Source organism: Capsella rubella, unplaced genomic scaffold (assembly GCF_000375325.1).
Source record: "Capsella rubella cultivar Monte Gargano unplaced genomic scaffold, Caprub1_0 scaffold_8, whole genome shotgun sequence".
NCBI lineage: Eukaryota > Viridiplantae > Streptophyta > Magnoliopsida > Brassicales > Brassicaceae > Capsella > Capsella rubella.
In genome coordinates, this window is record NW_006238916.1 from 12,398,627 (window position 1) to 12,423,678 (window position 25,052).

General features: G+C 37.5%; 8 protein-coding genes and 1 non-coding gene across 11 annotated transcripts; 4 read left to right on the forward strand and 5 right to left on the reverse strand.

Annotated features, from left to right (window-relative positions):
* Positions 1-57: 57 nt before the first annotated feature.
* On the forward strand, positions 58-1,541 carry LOC17876795 (50S ribosomal protein L29, chloroplastic). Its single transcript, XM_006281140.2, has 2 exons — positions 58-469; positions 1,204-1,541. Exons 1-2 carry the CDS (start codon positions 131-133, stop codon positions 1,384-1,386), a joined length of 522 nt encoding a protein of 173 aa, XP_006281202.1. The 5' UTR covers positions 58-130; the 3' UTR covers positions 1,387-1,541.
* Positions 1,542-3,434: 1,893 nt separating this feature from the next.
* On the forward strand, positions 3,435-8,434 carry LOC17877337 (myb-related protein 308). 2 transcript variants are annotated; one of them, XM_023784703.1, is made up of 7 exons: positions 3,954-4,026; positions 4,114-4,194; positions 5,687-6,018; positions 6,252-6,316; positions 6,725-7,194; positions 7,281-7,410; positions 7,501-8,434. In XM_023784703.1, the coding sequence occupies exons 5-7, from the start codon at positions 7,062-7,064 to the stop codon at positions 8,168-8,170; spliced, it is 933 nt and encodes a 310-aa protein (XP_023640471.1). In that variant the 5' UTR covers positions 3,954-4,026; positions 4,114-4,194; positions 5,687-6,018; positions 6,252-6,316; positions 6,725-7,061; the 3' UTR covers positions 8,171-8,434. The 2 variants fall into 2 exon arrangements, with proteins under 2 accessions (XP_006279657.1, XP_023640471.1); XM_006279595.2 differs by lacking the exons at positions 3,954-4,026; positions 6,252-6,316 and adding an exon at positions 3,435-3,475.
* Positions 8,435-9,048: 614 nt separating this feature from the next.
* LOC17874946 (probable LRR receptor-like serine/threonine-protein kinase At5g65240) lies at positions 9,049-12,883 on the reverse strand. Its single transcript, XM_006282307.2, has 12 exons — positions 12,509-12,883; positions 12,255-12,383; positions 12,006-12,138; positions 11,850-11,924; positions 11,583-11,726; positions 11,408-11,479; positions 11,257-11,322; positions 11,095-11,165; positions 10,845-10,985; positions 10,415-10,756; positions 9,935-10,329; positions 9,049-9,845 (listed from the first exon to the last, which is right to left on the reverse strand). Exons 2-12 carry the CDS (start codon positions 12,325-12,327, stop codon positions 9,531-9,533), a joined length of 1,827 nt encoding a protein of 608 aa, XP_006282369.1. The 5' UTR covers positions 12,328-12,383; positions 12,509-12,883; the 3' UTR covers positions 9,049-9,530.
* Positions 12,884-13,081: 198 nt separating this feature from the next.
* On the reverse strand, positions 13,082-13,166 carry TRNAM-CAU. The gene is given in 2 exon segments: positions 13,082-13,117; positions 13,129-13,166. It is a non-coding gene; the product is annotated as a tRNA-Met (tRNA).
* A 113-nt stretch (positions 13,167-13,279) lies between these two features.
* Positions 13,280-14,937, reverse strand: LOC17877368. Its single transcript, XM_006280817.2, has 3 exons — positions 14,212-14,937; positions 13,812-13,922; positions 13,280-13,659 (listed from the first exon to the last, which is right to left on the reverse strand). The coding sequence occupies exons 1-3, from the start codon at positions 14,845-14,847 to the stop codon at positions 13,507-13,509; spliced, it is 900 nt and encodes a 299-aa protein (XP_006280879.1). The 5' UTR covers positions 14,848-14,937; the 3' UTR covers positions 13,280-13,506.
* A 91-nt stretch (positions 14,938-15,028) lies between these two features.
* On the reverse strand, positions 15,029-17,868 carry LOC17874615 (polyadenylate-binding protein 2). Its single transcript, XM_006279435.2, has 6 exons — positions 17,718-17,868; positions 17,502-17,601; positions 17,224-17,294; positions 15,661-15,852; positions 15,434-15,561; positions 15,029-15,339 (listed from the first exon to the last, which is right to left on the reverse strand). Exons 1-6 carry the CDS (start codon positions 17,838-17,840, stop codon positions 15,291-15,293), a joined length of 663 nt encoding a protein of 220 aa, XP_006279497.2. The 5' UTR covers positions 17,841-17,868; the 3' UTR covers positions 15,029-15,290.
* A 391-nt stretch (positions 17,869-18,259) lies between these two features.
* LOC17875477 (ras-related protein RABA4a) lies at positions 18,260-19,508 on the forward strand. The gene is made up of 2 exons (XM_006280990.2): positions 18,260-18,535; positions 19,005-19,508. Exons 1-2 carry the CDS (start codon positions 18,303-18,305, stop codon positions 19,450-19,452), a joined length of 681 nt encoding a protein of 226 aa, XP_006281052.1. The 5' UTR covers positions 18,260-18,302; the 3' UTR covers positions 19,453-19,508.
* A 144-nt stretch (positions 19,509-19,652) lies between these two features.
* Positions 19,653-20,982, forward strand: LOC17874795 (actin-related protein 2/3 complex subunit 5B). Of its 2 annotated transcripts, none has more exons than XM_023787501.1 (5): positions 19,653-19,868; positions 20,189-20,323; positions 20,401-20,473; positions 20,551-20,651; positions 20,755-20,982. In XM_023787501.1, exons 2-5 carry the CDS (start codon positions 20,226-20,228, stop codon positions 20,888-20,890), a joined length of 408 nt encoding a protein of 135 aa, XP_023643269.1. In that variant the 5' UTR covers positions 19,653-19,868; positions 20,189-20,225; the 3' UTR covers positions 20,891-20,982. The 2 variants fall into 2 exon arrangements, with proteins under 2 accessions (XP_023643269.1, XP_006282145.1); XM_006282083.2 differs by having other exon boundaries at positions 20,193-20,323.
* A 267-nt stretch (positions 20,983-21,249) lies between these two features.
* LOC17877365 (lanC-like protein GCL1) lies at positions 21,250-22,575 on the reverse strand. Its single transcript, XM_023787486.1, has 3 exons — positions 22,450-22,575; positions 22,084-22,310; positions 21,250-22,003 (listed from the first exon to the last, which is right to left on the reverse strand). The coding sequence occupies exons 1-3, from the start codon at positions 22,573-22,575 to the stop codon at positions 21,421-21,423; spliced, it is 936 nt and encodes a 311-aa protein (XP_023643254.1). The 3' UTR covers positions 21,250-21,420.
* Positions 22,576-25,052: the final 2,477 nt, after the last annotated feature.

A 25,052-nucleotide genomic window follows, 5' to 3' on the forward strand; every position in this document is an offset into this window, starting at 1 on the left:
AAAGGTAAATTGAGGGGCGAATAGAAAGATATAAGAAAAGCCTTATCTCAAGAGTTTCTTCACTTCATTATCCTCAAAAATCGCTAGAGAGTGAACTCATCTTCTTCTTCCTTCTTCCGCCATAGCCACAATGCTTAGTCTCTCAATTGCTACGCCGGGGACGGCGGCGATTTTCCGTATAGGAACTGCTTCGGCGACTTCAACTTCTTCTTCTTTCCATGGCGTAAGAATCCAGCACCAGGTTTCTGCTCGCGTGCCCGCGGCGGCGGCGACGGCTTCGTCGACTCGTAAACCGTCGGTGGTGATGATGTCGAAAAGAGAGGCGGAATTGAAAGAGATAAGATCGAAGACTACGGAGCAGCTACAAGAGGAGGTTGTTGACCTTAAAGGAGAGCTTTTTATGCTCCGTCTCCAGAAATCGGCGAGAAATGAGTTCAAATCAAGCGACTTTCGAAAAATGAAGAAACAAGTAAGCTTTTTTTTCCTTGTGTTGGTTCGTTTCGTTAATTAAAAATTCCTCTTTTATGATGCAGAATTAGTCAAATTGTGTGATTGCAATTGCTCGATTTTGGCTGGTTCTATGTATTGTGTAAGTTTGAATTGTGTAAAGAGAATCGATTTTGCAGTTCAAGAGTCTTTGAAAGGTTTAATACAACTGGGATTTTATGGTTTATTGATGAAACATTCAAATCATCACACTGTAGAAACTGGAAATCGTTGTTAGACAACTTTTACAACCAGTGTGTGTGTTTTACATATTATACAGTAACCTCTAACTATAGCAATGGTGGTTAATGTGGATTAGTCACTGCTAACTTCCAAGGACCATAGCTTTGCGATATCTAAACATTTTTGTTAGGAGATGGAATGGAATTAGACATTTAACATTCAGTTCAATCTCTGTGTAGAGATTAGAGCCGAGAGTTCATGTTCTTATATAGAGTCTTGTAGAGAGCTTCTCCTATTGTTCTTAATCTTGAGCTTTTTGCAGTGTCTTGTTAACTCATTGAAGTGGCCAATAGATGAAAATTACTTGGTTTGGCTTCCTGATTGCCGGGATTTCAATGAGACATGAATCCTGAGAGATTTGAGCTATGTTTTGTTCAGTTACTTAAGTGGCTATATGCACCAATCTTAAGTGGCTTACCTCTGTCTCTTTTTTTTCTGGTACTAAAGATACTTTTTTGTTGTGGGGTAAATTAGGTAGCGCGGATGTTGACGGTAAAAAGAGAGAGGGAGATTAAAGAAGGGATAAAGAAGAGGTTGTCGAGGAAACTTGACAGGCAGTGGAAGAAAAGCATTGTACCAAGACCACCTCCTTCTCTAAAGAAGCTGCAAGAGGAAGAAGCTGCAGAAGAAGCAGCTGAAGCTGCCAAATCTGCTTGAGAAACCACCATCGATGTATTTTCCCTCGAGATTGTTACTCTCTGTTATTGTTGCTGCTGAACCTTCTTTATTTTTGGTGTAAACTTTCCTTGTCAATTAGTTTGTTATTTTCAAGAATCTCTCAAGTTTAATGTTTAAATCTTTATCCAACCTGATTCAGAATCTCAAGTTAAAACTTAAAAGTAAGAAAAATTATAGTGATAGATATATACTTTCTGAAGCGGACTATTTTTTTTTTTCTGGTTTGGCCATCTGTTCTATTTTTCTTCTTTGATTTAAAAAAAAAAAATGACTGGAAAAATCTAAAAAGTGGCGGGAAAATTGAGAACGTAATTTAGGTTTTCGGGAGAAATGATATAAAGGCTTGCACGAGAGGTAGTCCAGTGGTAGAGAGGAGGAGGAGGAGCCTTGTAGTCTTTTCCGGAGCGATGATGTTTCTGATTTTGAGGGCATCGAGACAAGTTCAGCCGATTCATTCCGTCGTCAAAAATTAAATCAGTGGGTAATGTGAATCGAAGGTAACGGAAGAATCTTTGTTGACTTTCTCAGTTTTGCATTAGACAACATTTTTGGGTTTGGTTTTTGTGTACTGTTGTTGTCTTTTGCCAATAAGTACGGACTAAGATAATCTTAAATTAGTCATTCTTCCCTTTGTTATCTTCCTGTTTCTTACAAGGTTTTGAAAACGACCCAATCAAAACATATTTTTAAATACTACAACTATCTACAGGTAATATGTTCTAATTTCTAATCCACTTCATATTGAAAATAATATTTGTTTTGCAGATTGGATTCATATTATTCAACAAGACTTTGAGTTAAAGTCAGTGAGATGCTGCTAAGCTTCAGTGATAGTTGGAGGAGCTGATCTGCCATCCCCTGATACTTAGGTAATTCAGTGATAGTTTATATATACATTTGCAGAACACAAGTGCTTCAGTCACAAGTCATGTTTCTGTTTCAAGCAATAAGAATACGTTATGATGCAGCAGGTATCTAGTCCTTTTATCCAAGAAACTTACAAGATGCAAGGTTGTTAGTAGCATGTTTTGCTGTGATATGCTCTTCTTTACTAGCCATGGTGGATTTTCACATGTTCTACTTATTTGTCATTACCATTTTAGTTTAGCTTACAAAACTGTCCAAATAGCAGCCATCTGGACCACTATGATTCACCTAATACCTTACATCCGAGAGTTTAGTCAAAAGATTTTTTGAAACGATCTATCTGCCCACAATTATTCTATACTGTATGACCAGTGGTCAAAACTGTAGCTTTATTTTTAATTTTTATTGCAAATTTTATAATTGAATTCTCAGATTCATCTGAAGTTGAGTTTGACAGCTGCATTCTCCTGTTCACACCCATCAGTTTACACTTAAAGAGTTTCATATCTTGCCTTTTTAACTGACCAAGTTGTCAACTTCTCAGCGTAGACTTGTGTGAGAAATACTTCTTAATCTTCTGAGAAACAATTAATAAGGTCCATTGTTGAAGCATATGTGTATTTTAATGTTAAGTACAAGAAAATTATGACAAAAATGCATATCTAATGGTGATAAATGAGGTTTGCATATGAATAGCTTTGTGTTTTTTTTATTGGATCTATTTTTATGAAGACTTGTTGTATTACCAACTCCAGCCATGTGCTTTAGAGCTTTGCACAGCTTTCTATGATGCTTTTGACAAGATTATTTTATTTATGTAAGCGTCTTACGTATAGTTTTCATGCAAAGATCTTTGTACTTCTGGATCACACAACATGTGATTTGCTTTTCATGCAAAAAGCTTCCTCCGTGTTTGTGTTGGTCTTCTGCTTTCGTCAAAAGTCCAAACCCTTTATGCCTGTTTTACTTCAACAACTAATTCCTTAAAAGCATAAATTGTTACATCTGCAGGGTCTTTTGGATTTTCTTCTTGTCTTCTTCTTGATGCTTGTGAAGAATATGATGAACAAGATCGACTCTCTTAACTTCCGAGCTTCGTTGATGCTTCTGCCCAAATTTTTTTTGTTCATTCACCATCACTGGTTTGAGAGCAAGTTTTAATTTATTTCACGAAGAAATTGTGATATCTTCAATATATATGGTAAAGCAGTTCTAAGTTCTAGGTTTTCAAGCTTGCTTTCTTTTTGTATATACGCATCTTTGATAGCTTGTTGTTTTTTTCACTGGGTTTGAGCAATACTATATATTGATTGGTGGTATAAAGTGACTGTAGGAAGATTCAACATTCAAGTACATCATAACATGATGACATGAACAGAAAGTTTTCGAAGTTTTCAGCTCTGCTTTTTTTTTTTTTTTTAATATTCTCCTCTTGATTAATGTGAAAGCTGGAGCTCTTAGCTTGTTTTAAATGGTCTTTTTCCTTACTTTCGTTCTAGCATATACTAACTTTTCTCTCTTTGTTTTTTAGGATGATGGTCCACAAACATCTATACTACTAATTTGAGCTTACGAAATATATAAATAATTGTTCTCTATGTGCATTTTGACTAAGTAGTGCTATCAACATACTAATACGGTTTGGCTGCCTTAGACCAATGTGTTATAGGTGGAGTGTCCAAATCACTTAGAAACACCTTAATAGGCCTATTTTTGGCAGTGTTGATTTTCTTAGTTCAAAGTGTGGCCAAGGTGTTGATTTATGAACTACCTGCATCATTCTAATTTGGATTGAATAAAGAATATTTTGGTCAGTTCTAACTATTTTTGCCTTGTCAGATTCTTTGGATCTTCATGAAGACATCCTGTTTTGGCTTTATGGATTGGTTTTCAAGAATTCTGAGGTTAGATAATGCAAAGGTACAGTCTTCTATAAGTATACATGCTTTTCTGTAGCATTAGCATCCTTCGTCTACATTTGGAGTGAGGTCAATGCATCTGTTTGATTCATACTATGATAGGATTATTAAGTTGAAAAGTTTTGACTGCTGAAGTAAAATGTATCTCAATGGTCGTTTATATATGCCTCTTAGCCTAGAATATCTTTCTTGTGAATACAATTTTCTTCGCTTGTATGTGGAATAGATCAGTCTCATCAATATATATGTACTAGGTGACACAGTACAGTTGGCTAATTTTAGTTGTGGCCATGCGTAGAGGCATTAATATGATTGACACTGGTTTGATAGATACAATGTTGATTGTTGCCTGCTTCTTCTATGTTTTGTTCTGTTGTCTATCTTAGGTTCTGTTGCAGGAATCAAACATCTAGTATCTCCTCGATGAGAGTAGGCTTTTTTAATCAAAGGCACTTCTTTAATACAGGATCTGAGGATCACCCTCTGGTCCGAGCAACTCAGGTAATTGTAGGTGATTGATTATACACATTTTCCTTGAAAAGAATTTAGTGAAAAAATTACTTCTGATGCATCTAAATTGATTTTTCGTAGAGATATAGTTAAGATAGCAGTGCTATTGTCTCCCTGATATCTTTCACTGTCTTGTAGCTGTAAAATGGTGTCATCAATGAAAGAGCTTTAGCCACGAACTAAACCCTCATGGCTAACGTACTAAGCTCTCATGGCTAACGTACTAAGCTCTCATGTTTCACGTACTAAGCTCTCATGTTTGAACAATAAAATTAATATAAATCAGCAACTTAAATAGCCTCTAAGGTTTTAAGTTTTATAAGAAAAAAAAGAATATATAAGGCTTTTGACTTGAGGTTTCTTCCATGTGAACAGTTGAAAACTTGAAATTAAACATGTTCCTTTGTAAATACTAATGAACTCAAATCTTTACCGATGCTGATGCACGTCTCAGCACAACCATCTTGGAATTCTCTAATATTTTGGAGATACACATAGACTCTGTGTATTTGTATCTGAATAATACATTCCTTACTTAGCTCGATGATACTCTTTGCATTTACAGACAATAAGGGAGAGGTGAGAGTTTTATCAAATGCAGCTTTGAAAGTCAGGGTTTAGATGTGTTGGTTAGGAACTTTGGGAGAAGAAGCAAATCGAATTGCTTAGCTGACATTTACAACCATTTTATTAGTTTTATATTAGAGGAAAGGAACGGTTTAAGTGACATAGCGTATCTCAAAATCTATTATTTTAGTATGAACCTAGTGCCTTCCTTAATATTTTAATATATACACTATACCTGCTTCCTTCCAGTGAGGTTGTGGTCCAACTCTGAGAAACCCTAGATGAACAAGCAACTCAAGTCTTTCTTTTTTCCTGAATATTTTCATAGTCAACAATAGCATCTGTTATTATCCAAAACCTTGATGAGCATTTGAAAAGCCTCCTTGGGGATGCTTATTTAGTTTTCGTTGATGCAGGCTATTACAGGCTTGATGTCTTCATGTGGTGGAAACGTTTCCTTTTTCCAGTTCTCTATGTATTTTTAAGAGTTGTGGTTCTTGAAGGCCAATTGTCTTTCATTGGAGAAAATTGCAGGAAACCCTATGATATACTTTATGGAAAAGACACAGAAGAACAAGACAAGAAATGCCATTTGGTCCAATGCAGAAGCAGTGAGGGGAGAAAGTCTTGTAGGTTTCAAAGATGGGTGGATATTTAGATCATTTTCTGCACCAACCTCTCCCCTAACAAGCTCCTTTTATTTTTCAACAAAAATGTGTCAACTTCAAGCCTGTCACCATTATCAACAGTAACTTCTCTTTTCATTATACCAATACTTTGTCGGACACATTTGTCTATCTCTTGTTGCTTTGCTTTGGCAGCTTTCTATGCATTTTTCTTTAATTTGTTTTTCACTGAATCATATAATTCTGTGCTTATGAATGATCAGTAGGATAGGATCATAAATAGCTTATATATTTGATCAAAAAATAGATCCAAAATCCACTAGATAAGTTCTCATTTATCCTGATATGTTCTCAGTTGCAGGTTTCATAATATAGCATCTTTTTCCCACCAGAAAAAGCATTTTTGAGTAGGAAATCTCTGTAAGTATTACCTAATTTTGCTATATCAGGACTTGCTTCCTCAAGATCAAAGTCTTGAGAAACAAGACTATAGGACTTATAGTTTCCTCATTTGGACCAATTCTGTTTCTTTCTTTTGGTTCTCTTGTATCTTAAGACTCTTACGGTTCATGGTTTGATACCAAGGAAATACAAATATAATTTTTTTATACATATTAGCGTATACCAAATACATAAATGAGTCAAGAAATAGATGAAAGAAGAATGTTTAAACTGTTTGATCTGTTTTGTTTTGTGAGCCAATGATTAAAAAAAATATTTGAATAGTTTGTGAAGCTTTCTTGTCAAATTTGTCTTCTCCTTTCTGTAGAAAGTTTGAAATATTTTCTGCCGCAGGGAATGTGACTGATCATGTTATTGTGTTTGCAGGTCTCTAATGACTGAACCATAGGACTCAGCATCAAGGATCTTGAAAGGAGAAGATTTCTCGTATTGCTTAGTACTGTACGTGTTTATATTGTACGTCTGTGAGGGAATATGAAGGGTGAAAGCGACATGGGCTGTTTTGGTATGCAAATAAGAAAGAAGCACGTGGTGAATGGACATTGAAGAGAGAGGGAAGCTTGGCTTAATATAAATATAGAAATACGAAGCAGTTAGTGGTTGTGAAGATAGGAGGCAAGCGACCAAATCTTTGAAGAAGTAATAGTAAAGAGAAGGTAAAACAAAGAGAGAGACCGTTGTTAGATACAGAAGTTGATCAAACATGGGAAGATCTCCTGGCTCAGATGAAGCTGGTCTGAAGAAAGGTCCATGGTTGCCTGAAGAAGATGATAAACTCATCAAATATATTCACAAACATGGCCACAGCAGCTGGAGTGCCCTTCCCAAGCTCGCTGGTACTATCTTTAAGGCATTAATGAAATCTGGTTTTGTGTTTGTTTGTATAAGAGTCTATTGTGAATATCTGTTTCTCTCTATGCAGGTCTTAACAGGTGTGGGAAGAGTTGCAGGCTACGATGGACAAACTATTTGAGACCGGACATTAAGCGAGGAAAATTCTCCCCGGAAGAAGAAGAGACCATCCTGAACCTTCACGCGGTTCTTGGCAACAAGTAAAAACTCCTCTGATTCTTGATTTATTACCTGGGATTTTTTTGCTTCGTGACACTCATTTAAAATGTTACTGGTAATGACTCTATAAGGTGGTCAATGATTGCAAGCCATTTACCTGGAAGAACAGACAATGAGATCAAGAATTTCTGGAACACTCATTTGAAGAAAAAGCTGATCCAGATGGGTTTTGACCCCATGACCCATCGGCCAAGAACTGATGATATCTTCTCAAGCTTATCTCAGCTCATGTCTCTATCTAACCTAAGAGGAGTTGCTGATCTGCAGCACCAGGTTCCAATTGAAGAACAAGCTTTACTGAATCTCCATGCTGAGATGGCTAAGCTCCAGCTATTCCAATACCTTCTTCAACCTCCTCCTATGAGTAGTACCAGTATTAACCCTAATGACTTGAGCATTCTCAATCTCCTCATCAAAGAAAACTCTAATACCAGTAATCTCGACCTAGGTTTTCTCAGTTCTCATCTTCAAGACTTCAACAACAACCTCCCATCCCTCAAAGCTCTAGACGATAATCACTTCAGTCAAAAAAGTTCTCCAATATGGTTCAGTGAACCCCCGAGCTTAAACCAAACTATGCTGCCTTTTCATGATCCTTGTGCTCAGAGTGTAGATGGCTTCTGTGGCAACCAGGCCTCCTCAAGCCAGGACCAAGAAGTAGCAGTCACAGACGCTGTAGAATGGCCTGATCAACAACTATTTGATGACTCCATGTTTCCAGACATTCCTTATCAATCTTAAGTAAGGTATGCATGTATATGTTTCAAAGGAGCTCGTCATTGGATTTGTTTGGTACTGTTGTGCATGTTGGTTCAGTATCTCTACATTTAATTCATATAATGTGTGATCATGTCTTAGAATGTACATGTTGTGTGTGTTCTTCGTAAGAACATTCTAATTTCTATATGTTTGAATGTGTATCCTTACCGTAGAGAAAGGCCAACGAACGATTGTTCAGATGATTATTTCTAAATTTGTGTAGTAAAAATGTTCTTTTTTTCAATTTCATAATCACTGGATTATTTTGTATTATTTTTTAAAATTTAATAAACGCTGTTGGACCAGCCACTGTTGCCAAAAAAAAAAAGGAAATAGCAAATTAATCAAAAAACAAAATGGAAAGTAGTAGTTAAAAAAAGGAAATCAGACAAAAATAGGAAAAAAAACAAAAGGAAATATAAGAAAAAGGAAACAAGTAAATGAATCTAACGGTTCAAATTTGCCAAAAGAAAAAAGGAAAAGTACTCATTGGGAGCCTGGTGAACAAAAGAGTCTAATCATGGCCGTTGAGACTGCACATGACATCAAATCACCACCGTCAATAGGTTTCCGACCTTTATCTAAATAATGTGATCTCTTCCATCTGAGAAAATATTTTATTACCTTACTTTGAAGTTTGTAAAACATCTTTTTCTCTTTGTTGTTTCTCTCTACGTTACAAGTAATTTGATTACTGGTGATACTCTTCTAGGGTTTGGTTAAAAACTGAATCGTCTTCAAAGCTTCCTTTTTTTTTTTTTATCTTCTTCATTGAAAAGAGTCGCTCTGTTTTCTTAGGCTTTGGATGATGATTTTATCTATATAGTTATATAAGCTGAATATATAAGCTTTGTGCCTGATTGGTTGAACTGCGCAACATTTTGAAACATTTTGTGTAGGAAGACACAACTCCGAGAGGCTTACAAGCTTCTGCGTAATATGAAGTGAAAGGTTATTGTTATGGCTTTGCAGGTTAAAGCTAGCGTTCAGAATTGCCTATAGACCATTTATGGGACCTTCGGTATGTGTGTGTTGCTTTGACTTGCCAAGCAAATGACGTTTCTCAACTTCTCATTGTTCAGAACATAGAGGAGCCTCTTTCTGATGTGTCATCTCATGTCATGACCAAGAATCCCACACTATGACTTTGTTCGGTTATGTGCTTTTGTATAGTATCTATTCTCCTAGGGAACTGAAGTCTTGGACGCATAAGATTCTGTTTTCTTAGTGTTAAAAGATCAGTTGATGATGATACTGGTGAAGAACCATTTGATTCTTCTTCTACTTTACAGCGTGATCGATCAGATGATTCTATCTTTTCTGAGTCAAAGTATATTTTTTCCTATCTTCCCCCAGATAATTCAATGGCATCTTGATTATTAATAGAATCTTCACCCCAATCAAATCTCCTCTGCAACCTTTGAAACTCTTCTTGTCTCGTGACTTCAAGATTCTGCCATTCTTCCCATCTCTCTGCAAGCCCTTCTCCTTCAAGCATCCTCACAACTTCAGACATCGCTGGTCGTTCTTCAGGTGCTGATTGTGTGCAAAGCAATGCAACTTGTATCATCATTTCAACTTCTTCCGTCATATAATCCTCTTCAAGCTTCTTATCTACAATGTCTCCTAATCTTTTCTCCCTTTCCAGTTTCTTCACCTGAAAGCCAAGAGAATGTTGTTGTTAATCACAGTGTGAGAAGCTTGAGAAGAAACATAAAAGATCAACATGATTGTAACATTACTTACATGGTCTAGCAATAAGACATCATCTTCTTCCTCTAGCCGCGAGAAATCAATCGCTCTTTGTCCAGTTACAAGCTCTAGAAGCATAATTCCATACCCAAAAACGTCAGTTTTCTCTGATGATTTCCCTGTGGATATACATTCAGGTGCAATGTGACCCATTGTTCCACGGACCTGAGTAGTCACATTGGTTCTTCTGACATCTACCAACTTGGCTAAACCAAAGTCACCAACCACTGCTTCAAAGTCTTCATCTAGTAACACATTGGCAGCTTTCACATCTCGGTGTATGATCTTCGGGTTGCAATGTTCATGAAGGTATTCAAGTCCTCGTGCTGCGCCTAGCGCAATCTGCTTCCTCCTGAACCAGTCCAGTATTGGATCACCGGGTTTAATCTCTGCATATTATAAACCCCGCAAATCCTGATTACAAAACCTTAAACTCCTGAGACCAAAAGTGTTAAGTTATTGTTTATTTTTTACCTCTTAAGCAATATGCAACACTTAAATTCTGCATGAAAGGATACACCAAGAGGCGTTCAGTTTGTGTTGTGCAAAAGCCGATAAGGCGAAGCAGATTCCTATGAACAGCTACACTTATCATCTCAACTTCTCTCTGGAAAGCTTCGTCTCCTCCTGGACGCTCAAAATCAGTCAACCTTTTCACAGCCACTTTTGTGCCATCCGAAAGCACTCCTTTGTAAACTTTCCCAAAGCCTCCTTGTCCAAGAACATTAATTTCGTTGAACTCATCTGTAGCCAATTGAAGCTCTCTCCATGCAAATCTTCTCAACTGTCCAAACGCAATCCTTCTGTCCACTTCACCTGAAACCAAAATTGAAATATAAAGATTTGACCATTTCTATAGTTGCTATGAAACCATAAACGAGAAAGATAGATAACTATCACATACCTGCAACATCGACAAACACATCACGTTTATATCCTCTATGCTTATCCTTGCAGAAGAAAAACATGAAGACCCCAAGGAGAATAACTGCGATCCCACTAACAACTCCAGCAATAATTCTAGTTTTTCGACTGCCTGAATCACCTATCAGAGTAAAAACAGACTCTATCTACTTAGAATCTGTGCAAGTAAGGTAAATAGCAACTAAAACATGAATATGGAAGTATGCATCAGAAAGCTTCTGTAATTTTACCTGAAGGACTGGACAATGTTTCGCAAGGTTGAGGAAAAGTGCCACCACAACTCAAGTTGTTTGCTGTGAAACTATAAATTTGAAAGACTAAACTAGTATTAGTGATAAAGATAAATGGAAACTGTAAACATTTGGGTTTTGAAACTAAAAACTCTTACGAACTTGTATTTTGGGATTTTGAATAAACTCTGAGGAATTTCACCGGTGAGATTATTTGAGTCGAGCAGACTGCAGAAGTAGTTCAAGCAACAGCATTTAGAATAGTGTTTTCAGGCATAACGGGAAAAAGAAAACACGCAGAACAACCACTCACACATTAATCAGTTTTGACAGGCCCGTAAGTGAATCCGGGATAGTCCCGTTTAAGTTATTCCTACTGAGGGTCCTGCGCTTGGCCAAACATAGAAACAAAGTCATGGTCTTTATTATTCTTTGTTCCAAAGATGTTAAACAAGTTTCAAGACATTTGAGAGAGAAGAATCACTTACAAGAACTGGAGATTCTTGAGATTACCGAGAGTGGATGGTATGCGACCAGTTAATTGATTATCCTCTAAATCCAAGCTGGTCAAGCTAGACAGGTTTCCAATGGATTCTGGTATTCCACCAATAATTCCATTTCCTTTCAATGTACTACGAGCAGAAAAAACAAAGATTCCTCAGTATAACAAAACACACTTACAGAAACTTTTTCAATACAATGCAGACAAAAATGCAAACTTTCCACAAGCTCACAATGTCAAAGTAGCCACTTACAGAGTCTTGAGAGTAGTCAAGATTCCTATTTCTGAAGACAAGGTTCCGGACGAGAAGTTCATGTAAGACAGTGTACTGCAAATCACAACCATATAGCAAAATTTTATTCTCTAAACCCAAAGTCACTAAATTTTGCTCAGTGTTATTTCAACTTACAGAGAAGAAACATGCTTCTTGTCCTCACAAATAACTTGAGACCAAGTACAAGGATCGATTTGATTCTGGTTCCAATCACTTAGCTGTTCAGGTGATGCACGTAACGAGCTCCTCAAAGCAAATAGCGCATTCCCTGAAAAACGAAAGGAGATATTGGAATTGCAAAGAATGTAACAAAAATCTACACTTAGACAAAACGTAGAAAGTAGCAAAGAGAATTCAGAATATATAAAGGAGAAATGAAATTACCTTGAGCATCTGGTGACACAGATGACCATAATAAACACGTAAACACCAAAGCAGTGATAAAAGCCAGAGCCATTTTTTTCAAAAGAGCTAGCAAATTTCAAAATGTTTGATTCTGAGAACTTGTGACATCTACAAGAACATTCGAACAAAAAAAATTACAACATATCTTTAAGCTTAGTAGATACTACCAGATAGATAGAGTGGATCTACTACGGAAATTCAAAATTCTATAATAGAAACAAAAAAAAACAAACCTTTTCAGTTGCCCGGAAGATAAAATCCAAATATCTCAGAGATTTCAATAGTTTTCACGGAAAACAAAAAGAAAGAGATAAAACCCAAATCTGAAAGACGCCAAATTTGAGAAACAGAGATTTAAGAAGAGCAGAAAAAGAAACTCGAAGCAGAGAAGAAAATACAAAAAGGGAAAAAAGAATAATTCCAGCACGAAAGATTCACTCTGTCGAATACAACCAACAAGGCAACAATACTTGTTCAGACTTGGATGGTTCCCCACTTCCTTAATGAAAAAACTCTTTGGAAGAGAAAGTAAAACTCTGTTCTCTTCCAAAAAAAAAGAAGCAAACTTTTGTTTTTCTTTCTTCCTTACAATTTTGTTGTCTGTTAGATGGAAAAAAGTCTTCGAAGCAAATCGCAATTATGATAGTCGCCGTGGCTAGTCAAAGGTCGACTTTTGTTTTTTAAAAAGCCGACAGTGCTCGTAAAACTGCTTTTCGTGCGTGCTTAATTAATCATTATGATGCTTTGACAGTGATTAACAACGAAAAATAGAGATTAAAACTGTAAGAAGGAGAAAAATAAAAAATTGGGGTGAGAGAGGCTCGAACTCTCGACCTCAGGATCACTCAATAGCTATGAGACCTACGCGCTAGCCAACTGCGCCACCACCCCTTGGAGATTCCATCTCTAATTCGCGTATATAATCATATCTTGATCTGCCTTAGTTATTTAGTTCAATGCTTCGAGTGAATCAATAGCTTCATCTGAAACTGAAACTTCTAAAATCATCATCATCAAGAACTTTCTTATTAAAGGAAACAAGTGGAAATTACAAACCCAAAACAATGATGACAAATACAGCAACAATACTACAGTGACCTCTCCATATTTCATTGTTTTCGTTCTCTCTCCCTCTCTTTCTCCCTTGGGTTCAAGAGTCCAGGAAAAACTTGTCTAGACAAAACTTACACATTGTCATAGCTGATTCTTGTGTGTTTGCATAGTAGCTAGTTTATTGAACGAGTACTTGTTTGGGTGTTGAGGGTTCCTCTGCTGCTTTATTTGCTTTCTGTTCATTAGGTGCTTGCTTGCTACTACTGCTCTCAAACAGCTTGCTGCTCTTTGCGATTGTAAGGATTAACTCAAGTTGCTTTCGCTGTTGTTCCTGCAAAGCAAGAAAGCCAGCTTTCATGAGCTCAAAAGAAACTAGTTATCGACAACTTCAATTTAGCCATGGTATTAGCTTAGAAGACACTTCTACTACACATTGATTTAACTAATGGACATACAAACCAGTTTTCGAGTTTGAAATAATACCTGCATAGCGAGCAGAACCTTCTGAATTTCGCCTAGCTCCTTCTCTAAAATCTCTTGTTGTGCAGCTAATACTCTAGTGGCCTCGGAATTCTTTTGAGCCAAAGCTGCAGTCTTTGGACAAAACAAACCAAACTCTTTAGATACATACAGCACAAAAGAACTAAACTTGATGCAAAGACAGCTACATTCATCAGTCAGATACTGAAAACTGGAAAATTCCCAATCTCTTCAGCAAGATTATCCAAAATCTTGGTTTAAACACTAAAAGTCTAAAACCTTTGTTACTTGCTCCCAAATCATCACTTGTTCCTTTCATCCAATTTCACATAGAGAATCAAAGTTTTACAGTGTGGAAGCATTTGAAGCAAAACTCGAGAAAAAGGACAATCGGATCGTTTACCTCAGAAATTGGTTCCTTTAGAGCTTTTCGGGTGACCCGAAACCGAATCCCAAGCTTCTCCAGATGCCTAGAAAGAACTCTAACAATGGTGGTCGAGCTTTTTAAATCCTCTTCAAGTTTCTCCAACCTACAAATCAAATTCGTCCCTTCACTTTTTCTCGCTCCTTTGCAAATCCTCTTCCATTGCCGTCGTCTAAGCCACGAACCAGTGGCGACTGAACCAACCAATCCAACGAAACCTAAAGACAAAACCTTTTTCCCAATTTCACCAACCACCACGTAATTCACCGCGAGAACCACCGAAATCACGGCGGAAGATATAATACAAAGCGCCTCCGCGAATGAAACAAAGCTCCCCAAATCAAAACCATCAGAATTGGCGTCTTCAAGGTCTGTAGAAGAAGAGCTCTCTTCGTATGATCCGATGGAAGACGCGCGAGCTCTACAATCTCGATTGATCTCGAAATTCGACTCGGTAGAGATGACGTGGCGGAGGAGGATAGGCTTAGCAAATGATATAGAATTCCGGCGAGAAAGCTGTACGGCGGAGACGGCGAAGCAGATGTTGCTCCTGCTGATGCGAACAGGAGTCGACCCTGAGAAGAGAGCGTATCGGGAAGGAAGCGATAAGGACATTATCGTCTTTTCGGATCTGCAACTAAGTGACTGACTGAACCAATGCGAGAAATGGCTACGACCTTAACGTCCTCAACATAAGAGAAGCTCAAACTGGGCGCATAATAGCATATACCTAAAATGCGCCGAATAAGCTTAAACTAATAAGTAAGTCAACTTTTAATGGTTTACACAAAATAAGTAAGTCAACTCTTATTTTGTCCTTATATAGTCAACACTCACAGGCATATAACTGACACTTGATCCAATTATAATATGATATGATTCAATATCAAAACGATATGAAACTTATAATACCAGTCTAGGTTCGAAAATGTTTAAGAGAAAAGTTCTAAAGGCCAAAGAGCCAGAGTCATAAAGAAAGCTCAATAAAGGATGGGTATAGCCCATACACGCATCCACTCCCAATAGCTAATCCGCTCTATGCTTAACCATGACGGTTTTTATTGGTACGGCATGTAACGCATCGGCCTTCTGAACCTAGGAGTTTTCCTGCAACATATACATTCGCACAAAAAAGAGTGAGAAGTGGAGAAAAGCTGTGTGACCCCGATCAATATATGTTTTGGTGTTAAAACCAACTTACCCATATCCATATGGGGAATACATATAAGGAGACATGAAAGGTCTGCGGAAACGGTAACCCATGTACGGATTGAATCTTCTACCACGGAACTGTTTCAATCCAGGAACGTTTGTTCTCTTTTGCATGACCTGAAATTTATTCAAGCCAGATGAGAAATGATGAAAACACAAGTTCTTACACCTTGCTAAAAAGTGTTCGGTTTGATGGTATAGTAAGATCATGTGTACCTTTAGTTGACGACCATGTAACTCTGATTCATTCAGTTGTAGAGCCTCCTGAACAGCTTCTACTTCAACAAATTCTACATAAGCAAATCCCTTTGGCTGCCCGAATTTGTCTGTTAAAATAGTCACCCGATGGACAGTGCCACATGTTTGGAAATGCTGCTGCACTTCTTCGGGAGTACAAGCGTAATCAACCTGCACAGTGAAATAAACCTTTATATTATATACCAAACAAGTATAACCCATGGTGTCTTTCACTGAGCACACAGAGTAATCCATCAAATCAACAAGTTCGGCGAACAAGAAATCCAACAAATCATTCCTGTTTTAATCCTTCATCAAACAACACATCAACGCCACATAAACCTTTCTTTCTTTTCATATCTGCAAAAATGAACAAGAACACCAAGTAAAGCAGAGTGGAACCTAGTATATTTGAGCAGCCACTTTAAAAGATCCCTTATGCTGTGTACCGAGCATACACTTGACAATCTTTATTGTATGTTTGCATCAAACAGCTGCATCAAACAGCTGCCTCTCACCAAATCTCTGCAGATAGCAGCTATGAGCCTTGACTAGAAAGTACCCAGCATCTTGATTCAGCTCTTCAAAGGTTATCCCCTAGAGGGTGGATTGCAAAATACTCCACTCAAACATTATCCCCTCTCCAGATATCTCTTTTTCCTTCAAAGTCATGACATTTTTCCTTTTCTACATTTCCTAATGCTCTAAAACGTACTGACTTCTTCTCTTTTATCTTTTTTTTTTTTAGCTTTTTTTATTCTTTTTGCAATTTTTTTATAGCTTTTTTCATCATGTTCCAAACAAAACAGAACAGATCTTTTTCAACTCTATTAAAGGAAAAATGTAATGACCCCAAAAAACCTAATTGATAACCCAGAGCAAATAAGAACTTCAGGAATGAGAACAATCCTGCGATTGTAGTGAGAAACATCATAAGAAAAGCAAAACTGAACGCCAAAAACAAAAATTGTAGACATTTCAAATTTGAACAGACTAATAAATAGACATATGAAATTATGAATGATATATGTCTCTAAGGTTCCATCAGCAATATGAAGACTCAATCTACGTTGTAAATACCCTCAATATCACTAACAACAAACTCCTTCACTAATTTTGGATTGACGAAGATGTAGTCTTCACTCTAATCACTAACTCTAATCTAGAATTCTCATTGAACTGGAATCTAGCGCAAGCCATAGTAACAAAGATGTGTGACATCACACCAAAAGTAATGGTTAACTAGTGATATATTCACCTACTTCATAACCTATTAAGAACGAAATTTGATGAAATTCCACGTAGAGAATACAATCATGGATCAAGAAGAGAACAGAATCAGATTATAGACTTCATAGGTGTATTATAATAACTTTAAAATCGGCAACGAAAAGGGTTTTATATCAACAGAGCTACTGATTTCGGCAATTCAAAGTCTAGTCGAAAGAAAATTCTAGATTAATAAGATGTAAGAATTATGAAATCAACCAGAAGCTAAGATGATTCAAAGAAAGAATCAAGTAAAAACATAAGCGTTCTTACATTGCCAACAAAAACTGATCGAGCGTCAACCTCCTCCTTGCCTGCTTGATTTGCTGCAATACTAGCAGGATCTGCAATAACACAATTGGACAAAAAAATTTAGTCAAGAAGCAGAGCAACAGCATAGACATAGTTAAATTCACAGTTCTTAAAATTCAAAGATGGATCCAAACACCAAGTAACTGACGATTAAAAAAACCAAGCGAATTACGGGAAGCACGACGGTGAAATCAAAAACCCGAATCATAGAACGAAAAAACAATCAAATAGATAAAAACCTTGGCCTCCCATTTCCTTCTCGACTTTAGCCTGCATCTCACGCAGAGCAGCAGCCTCATCCTCCATCTCCTTCAATCGTTTCTTCATCTCATCCAACTCCTAGTATGTATTACAACACCAATCAAACAGATACACACGCGATAACAAATCAAACGAGATCATCGATCACATTAAGAATAACAAAACAGTAAGCTAAAACGAGCGTAGCAGACCACCTTAACCGCATCATCATCAGCGGCAGTCATATCCAAATCGGGATTAGGAGCCTCCATATCTCCATCCATCTCGCCGACGTCGGGAATTTCTCCCCCGTAAACCTCGTGCTCCTCTTCCTCCATCGCTCTCTCTCTCTCTCTCCGTCGCGACGTTTGCTTTGTTCTTTTGTTTTTCTGATAAAAAACGGCTTAGGGCACTTTTCGTCAACTCGGATAGCGACACGTAATCAACGAATCCAGGCCATTATCTTAAACTGATGGGCCCTATGGCCCAAATTTAAAAGGCTTTAACATTCGATGAAGAGATACTGTAGTAGATGACATCATAGCCAAAAACATGCGTCCTCCTGCAGAGAGAAGAGATAATTGTCGTATCTGTCAGATCAGCTTCTAGATTCGAGCCGGGAAAATCCAACGGTTAAAAATTAAACATGTCATCCAGTATTGACTAAATAGTTGACAACGACGACAACAAACAAAACTACGACCGTATCAGATCTCTGCGTTTAAAACTTCAAAAAAGCTCACTTTTCGGTAAAAGCTTGAAACATAGGACTCAGCGAGAGAGAGAGAGATTTGAAGACGATGACGAGTGGAGGAGGATACGGAGATCCGTCGCAGAAGATTGATTACGTGTTCAAAGTGGTGCTGATCGGCGATTCAGCGGTTGGGAAATCGCAGATACTAGCTAGATATGCGAGAGACGAGTTCAGTTTGGATTCTAAGGCCACCATCGGCGTCGAGTTTCAGACTAGGACGCTTGTTATTGACCACAAGAGTGTTAAGGCTCAGATCTGGGATACCGCCGGCCAAGAACGGTAATCTCCGATCTCTCTCTCTCCGGAACTTTTTAGCTACTTCAATTGCTTGAACGTAGATCTCGTAAGATTTGAGTTGTGTCTCTGGATCCGATGATAGATGATACCTTAGTTTAGGATTTCGAATTCTGATATAAGCTTTTCGGTCTTCATACGAATTTCGAAGATCTAAAGTACAATTAGGATAATCTGAGATTTTGATTTCATATGATGTGTAGAGTAGACTCTAATTCTCTTTCAATGTTACAAAGCAGCTTCCGTAGTTGTATGATTGGTACAGAATCGAAAAAAAAAAGTATATACAGTTCTCAGTGATGCTTCATCAAGTCTCTATATATTTGACTGGCTTAATCTCAGACCTTGAAGACTTTTTTTTAATCTTTGTCGAATAAGCAAATCACCACATTCCATGCTTATCATATGCTTATATAGTCTTTCTCTCTGTATATTTGTGGGTTTGGTTGAACAGATACAGAGCGGTAACGAGTGCATATTACCGAGGAGCCGTTGGGGCAATGTTAGTTTATGACATAACCAGACGCCAAACCTTTGATCATATCCCAAGATGGCTAGAGGAATTGCGTGCTCATGCAGACAAGAATATTGTGATCATCCTTATTGGGAACAAGTCAGATCTTGTTGATCAACGAGCAATACCGACCGAAGATGCTAAAGAGTTTGCAGAGAAAGAAGGCTTGTTCTTCTTGGAGACATCTGCATTTAACGCAACTAATGTTGAGAGCGCTTTCTCCACGGTTTTGACAGAGATCTTCAACATTGTGAACAAGAAAAGTCTGGCTGCGAGTGAAGATCAAGAGAACGGTAATCCCGGGTCACTTGCCGGTAAGAAGATTGATATTGTTCCAGGTCCTGGTCAAGTGATACCAACGAAGAGTAACATGTGTTGTAACTCTTAGATAACCAATTCAATTCTTGAATTTTACTTGACAATATATATATATATATATATATAGATATTTGTAAGACTCTGGTTGGGATGTTTATCCTAATCCGGAGTTGTGTGATTCATTTGTTGCTTGATCAGCAGTTTTTATGGGGGGTTTTGAGTATTTAATCCAAGTAAAGCAAACCCATCTTTCTCGGCACAAAAAAAAAAACTAATCTTAAAAGGTCAAATTGGATTTTAATTTGATCAACTTGGATTTACTTTGCAATCTCGAAGAACTTTTATATGTTCATTTGACGTATGAATTTTCTTATTTTATACAAATTTATATACCAACATAACAACTTTTCGATCTCTCTTGCTACGTCTGAGGATTTCTCTCGTGGACGCTTCATCACTCGATCGCTTGATTCGGTCTCATTTCACGTAAGCTTCTAATCCTGGTCGATCCTTGTATGATTTGATCCTAAAACTTCTGGATTAATGATCTGATGATCTGAAGCCGTGAGAAATTGGTGTACCATCGGCATTGGATTTTTCTTACATGAGCAGAATTGATTTTTCGTGATCGTTACTTCTCTTATTGGCTTTTTATGGGCTTGAGCTTGACATGTTTTGCATTGCTTCCCAATCCTCTTTGTTTCCTTACTATGTAGCAACTAGCAAGTTTTCGAATTGCTTGAAACCATTTCACAACTTCTAGGTTTCTTGAAAAAAATTAATGACACGAGTTAATAATGTTTCAGATAGTCTCGCTAGAGGGGTTAGAGAAAGAGAGATCCAATGGCTGGAGCAGCAGAAATTGTTGAAGCTGATAATGCAGAGGCAATAATAGCGACGATCGAAACCAAATCGCAGCAGATTGAGAGCTTACTCAAACAGTATAACCCTAAAGTTCCTTTTGTTTTTTTTTGTTTACTTTCTTAGAAGACCTTAAATAGTTACTCTGTTTGTGCAGGTACAAACATATCGAAGCTCTGAAAACAGCTCTCGATGGTTCGTCTCCGAAAACTCTCGATGAACGTTGCAAGGTCTCTCTGTTTCCTCACTAGTGGTTTGTTCTTGACCAAAAAGATGATGTGAGTTTTGATAAATGGTTGCTTTCCAGTCAGCTAATTGGATAGCTGTGCAAAAAGCTATAATGGCGATAAGGGATATCGACGGAATGTTAAATGCCCTTGATGCCGAGTATTACGATATTCTAATGAAGTAAGCCCCTCGCATCTAATGTTTTCCTCTGCTAGATATTAGTTAGCTTGATGATGAAGTCAGTGTCAAAGTCTTTTTTCTCTACTTGAATGATGTGGATCAGGTACTTGTATAGAGGCCTTTCGACTGGGGACGAACCCACATGCGATCAGTGTTTGATGATTCACGAGAAACTAACAGAGAGAGCTGGTCTCGGCTGCATTCTCCGTTGTCTTACTGATACCGCCAACACCGTTTAAACTTCAAACCATTGAGCTGATCTTTTCATGCTACTTTTCTATGAATGTTTCTCCCAAATCTCAGCTAATTCAATAAGGGGGTGTTATTAGATGGAGAATTTTAAGGGATTTTAATTACGGGTGGATTTTAAAATTCAATAGCCTTTTAATACAATTAAGATGGATTTGGTATGAAAGAGATGAAATCATTTGAAAAGTGTTAGGATTGTGTTTGTACGTGTTTTAGATGTAAAATACATTAAAATCTTAAAGAAAACAAAATCCATTGAAAATTGAATAACGCTTGTTTTAAAATACTTTAAAATACATCCAACAAATGTTAAATCCAATAACAGCAGATTTTATTGTGGTTTTTAAAATACATCGTTAAATAACGCTAGATTTTGAAATACATCCAAATCAATTAAAATACAAAGTTGAATAACACCCCCTAAATTATTGAAAGTTGAATAAACCGGAGAACCTAAGATCGTTTCATAAGACATTTCATAATCGAACCAACAGGTTATCGAAAATTACCGGGTGTTAAACTATATCTCATAACCAGGAAACTTAGAATCAACCGGCGACACAAGATCTAACCAGAGACATACTGGTCCAGCTAGTCCCCGGAAAAGAGAATAATCATGTTCTGTTTCCTGCCTTGTCATACTCACGAGCTCTACCGCATCATGACACAAGTAACTCGCGAACGCTTTTGCTCTCTCTTCGTATACAACATCTCCCGTTAACCGGTAAAGCGATAAGAAAGCATAGGCGTTGCCAGCAACTCCATCAGCTAAACCTACCTTCTTCACCAAGCCACTCTTCCACACTACTTCTCCTGCTTCAATGGCTGCTTCGCGGAAATCCCTTTCATTTGGAAACACCTGAGATGCTTTAGCCAAAGTAACGGCCATACCAGTTGCTCCATGAGCCCATTGGACCAACTTATCCCTCGGATTCCCTTCGCTGCACGGGTAATTTCCGCTGTTGGGGAACCTATTACTCATCATGTACCTCAATGTCCCTTGAACATCCTTGGCGTCCTCTTCAGATAATGAAAAATGTAGCAACACATACAAGATTCCAGCTAATCCATTTGCCGCACCCCAAAATCGCGTCCCATGAAACCTAAAAGCCACAAAACTAAGATAAATTCATACTAAACCGAAAATAGGATCACACTAATCTATATTGCGCTTTGCAAAAACCTGTATAACAGAGGACAAGCTTCATGATCTGCGGCTCCAACTCGTCCACCGGCTAAGATAGCAGCAACGATAGGCGATAAGAGATGATCAGGAACAGAGCCTTCACCGAGATATCGGTTAAGGAACAAAGCAGCCCAAAGGAAACCCGCTCTTCCATAGAGAAGGTCATATGACATCCCAAATCCTCCTTCCTCTGGTCCTGCCGGTAACTCTCTCTCTTCCGCAAGCTGCTCGTAAGAAAAATATATAAATTAAAGTCCACCACGCTGTTAACTAGACCAAATCTCACGAAAAGAGTGAAGATATGGTGTAAGCCAAAGAAATGAGAAATAGTAAAAAAGTCAAAAAGAAAAAAAAAATTGGAACCTCAAGAAAAAGACCGAGGAAGTGGTCACGCTTTGATAGGTCCCCTCTGTAGTTGGCTACGATTGCACCAAGTGCATAAACTCCTCCTCTTCCACATAAAAACGTCACGTGCCTATTCATTAGCATAAATCAAAATCTAATTACTACTACTATTAGTAAGAAAACGACAATTGAATTAATTTCGAATGGGTGTATAGAGATATTATTCCATAGATAAAAGATTTACATAATTTTCATGGTAGTAGTGTGAGTGACGATAATAATAATTGGATAAAATTGACATCTTTGTATTGCTGCTACTCAATCTGCCCATGTGTTTTTCTGTCAGGCAAGTTATTCAAAGTTTATTTTCAGAATATTCTTCCAGAGTGGTTAGATTACATTTTTGTGTGTGTTTTAATATCAAATATGATATTTTGATTTTGATGTGTACTCGGCTAAGGAACGTAGTGGCGAAGATATTTTCACCTGGTTGTGGCACGTGCAACGTTGACACACGTGTCGATTATCTCTGCGCAAGTAAGCAGATCTTGATGGTTCCTCGTGACCCCGTACGACTTCAAGCAGGTGAACGCTGTGCCGAGTAGTCCTGTGTACACAGACGGATCCAGCACCGCACCCGAACCTCCAGGGGAAAGAGATTCGACACCGCCTTTCCACGTGGCCTCCACAACCTATACCAAGAACACATATATGAGCCAACGTACGGTACGGGGTTCTGGTTTACGTCCTTGTCGTACGCACCTGGTTCTTGAGTAACGTTGCTGCTCTGAGGAAAGATTCCGTAGGGAGAGAAATTGACGGAGCCGACGGTTCCATATGCAAATGATCAAGCTCCCCAGTCTTTACTGTCTCTCCGACGTTACTACCATCGTCGCTGCATCTCCGCTGCTCGGCCACGAACTCCACCGCCGACGACGACATAGCTCTCTCTCTCTCTCTCACTCTTGATCTTGATATGATTATATATGTAAGAAAGAGAATCAGATACGGACGCTATATTTATATTTTAGAGGTTTTACTAACAGCCGCTATTTATATAGTTTATGGCTTTTATTTTTTCGACAAATGCTCTCTTCTAGAACTGGTCTTATACATTTATCAAAAATTTAAATCAATTAAATTGTGGATGTTATATAGCTAATATTTTTTTTTTTGTTTGAACAAGTTATATAGCTATTAATGATATGTACAATTATAACAGAAGTTCTTTTAGTTTATGGACAAAATATTTGCTCAACCCACTTTATAGTTTAGTTTATGGATAAAATTAATAATTATTGACTTTTGTTTGTGATACAGTTTAGTTCAGCTGGATATAGCTTCTTATAAAAATGCCAAAAGACTTTTTCAGTTTAATTTAATTTACATAAACTCAGCCAGATTTTGATTTTACTTTTAGGTAGTTCAGTTCAGTATGATTTTAGTTCCACAAGTGTTTCGTAGTTTTGTGCATTTGCTTATGGATGTTAGTAAAACCAATGACTATGGGCATCTTGGAAAATAAAAGAGTGGTAAGAGTACTATTAACTATTAAAAGTACTAAGAAAAATGGAAAGGGAAATGGGAAGTGGGGTTTACGGTATAGGATTCTGATTGCAGGAAGGATAGAACCTAAACGTGTGTCATGATGGTCTTGTCGGCTCTTATCATTTTGCCCGTTGGATCTGGCTAAAGGAGATATGGACGGAACGGATAGAGTTACAAGTACGAACGGTCGATGCTGTATACTTTTAATAAATCAGAGGAATACAGAGATTTGAATTGAGTTGAGAAAATCTCAATACTAAAATAAGAAAGACTAATGGAATCAGTAAATGCTTTAGTTGATGAAGGGATTAATAAGTAACTACTAGTAGTACTATTTTTAAAACAGGCAAGTGTGAACGCGTATAAATGTGAACCTTGTCAATTACGAATTAGACATTTTTTTAGTTAAGATAGTCTTCACATATGGGACATGAATCCAGTAGATTAGAGCAGTGACCTGGCAACAGCAACACGTTTGGGAAACGTGAATCACGTTATATTCCTTTCACGCGGATATTTTAACTAACTTGGACACTAACCATATGTTTTTTTTTCTAGTATTACCAAACAACTACAGATGAACTCAAATGAGAAACCACGACATAAACCTATCTTGGATGTTGGTGTCGCCAGGCTCATATTTAATTTATCAAAGTATCTTGGATGTAGGACTCATCAGGCCCAGTTTCTGACTATTAATAATTTAATATCATAGGTGAAGTCCAGCCCAGTTCCTAGAGGTAATAACTTTGTTGAATTTAAATAATTTTTCTTCAATTATAAATAAGTAGTGGAGTTTTTGTTTTGTTTTTGAAATACCACTAATTAATAAAACAAAGAAAAAATATTTTGTTTCATTCCATAAATATTCTGTGAAAGTGCGCAGCATGATCTCAGAAACTCGTTGCCTGCGCGAGAAGAAAGCATTTTTTAATTTAAACAAAAAGAAAGAAAAGTACGTTCCTTGAGAAAACAACCAATGAATGACGTTCATTACTTCCAAATTATATTATCAGAGTACTAATGGATAAAATACAACGTATCTTTCATAACGTAAAAATTATATTACTATA

Excerpts from the sequence above, each read along its gene's own strand:
- LOC17876795 (XM_006281140.2), top strand. The coding sequence starts at position 131 with ATGCTTAGTCTCTCAATTGCTACGCCGGGGACGGCGGCGATTTTCCGT. Across the intron at positions 470-1,203 it reads TTCGAAAAATGAAGAAACAA|GTAGCGCGGATGTTGACGGT; the intron begins GTAAGCTTTTTT and ends GGGGTAAATTAG.
- LOC17877337 (XM_006279595.2), top strand. The coding sequence starts at position 7,062 with ATGGGAAGATCTCCTGGCTCAGATGAAGCTGGTCTGAAGAAAGGTCCA. Across the intron at positions 7,195-7,280 it reads TGCCCTTCCCAAGCTCGCTG|GTCTTAACAGGTGTGGGAAG; the intron begins GTACTATCTTTA and ends CTCTCTATGCAG. Across the intron at positions 7,411-7,500 it reads CACGCGGTTCTTGGCAACAA|GTGGTCAATGATTGCAAGCC; the intron begins GTAAAAACTCCT and ends TGACTCTATAAG.
- LOC17874946 (XM_006282307.2), bottom strand. The coding sequence starts at position 12,327 with ATGGCTCTGGCTTTTATCACTGCTTTGGTGTTTACGTGTTTATTATGG. Across the intron at positions 12,139-12,254 it reads TGTGTCACCAGATGCTCAAG|GGAATGCGCTATTTGCTTTG; the intron begins GTAATTTCATTT and ends TTCGTTTTTCAG. Across the intron at positions 11,727-11,849 it reads TTGACTACTCTCAAGACTCT|TACATTGAAAGGAAATGGAA; the intron begins GTAAGTGGCTAC and ends TTCTGCTCGTAG.
- LOC17877368 (XM_006280817.2), bottom strand. The coding sequence starts at position 14,847 with ATGTCCTTATCGCTTCCTTCCCGATACGCTCTCTTCTCAGGGTCGACT. Across the intron at positions 13,923-14,211 it reads TAAAGGAACCAATTTCTGAG|ACTGCAGCTTTGGCTCAAAA; the intron begins GTAAACGATCCG and ends TTTTGTCCAAAG. Across the intron at positions 13,660-13,811 it reads AGGTTCTGCTCGCTATGCAG|GAACAACAGCGAAAGCAACT; the intron begins GTATTATTTCAA and ends CTTGCTTTGCAG.
- LOC17874615 (XM_006279435.2), bottom strand. The coding sequence starts at position 17,840 with ATGGAGGAAGAGGAGCACGAGGTTTACGGGGGAGAAATTCCCGACGTC. Across the intron at positions 15,853-17,223 it reads GATCAGTTTTTGTTGGCAAT|GTTGATTACGCTTGTACTCC; the intron begins GTAAGAACGCTT and ends TTCACTGTGCAG. Across the intron at positions 15,340-15,433 it reads TATTCCCCATATGGATATGG|GAAAACTCCTAGGTTCAGAA; the intron begins GTAAGTTGGTTT and ends TATATGTTGCAG.
- LOC17875477 (XM_006280990.2), top strand. The coding sequence starts at position 18,303 with ATGACGAGTGGAGGAGGATACGGAGATCCGTCGCAGAAGATTGATTAC. Across the intron at positions 18,536-19,004 it reads GATACCGCCGGCCAAGAACG|ATACAGAGCGGTAACGAGTG; the intron begins GTAATCTCCGAT and ends TTGGTTGAACAG.
- LOC17874795 (XM_023787501.1), top strand. The coding sequence starts at position 20,226 with ATGGCTGGAGCAGCAGAAATTGTTGAAGCTGATAATGCAGAGGCAATA. Across the intron at positions 20,324-20,400 it reads ATTGAGAGCTTACTCAAACA|GTACAAACATATCGAAGCTC; the intron begins GTATAACCCTAA and ends CTGTTTGTGCAG. Across the intron at positions 20,474-20,550 it reads CTCTCGATGAACGTTGCAAG|TCAGCTAATTGGATAGCTGT; the intron begins GTCTCTCTGTTT and ends GTTGCTTTCCAG.
- LOC17877365 (XM_023787486.1), bottom strand. The coding sequence starts at position 22,575 with ATGCTAATGAATAGGCACGTGACGTTTTTATGTGGAAGAGGAGGAGTT. Across the intron at positions 22,311-22,449 it reads TCCTCGGTCTTTTTCTTGAG|CTTGCGGAAGAGAGAGAGTT; the intron begins GTTCCAATTTTT and ends TCTTACGAGCAG. Across the intron at positions 22,004-22,083 it reads GCTTGTCCTCTGTTATACAG|GTTTCATGGGACGCGATTTT; the intron begins GTTTTTGCAAAG and ends TGTGGCTTTTAG.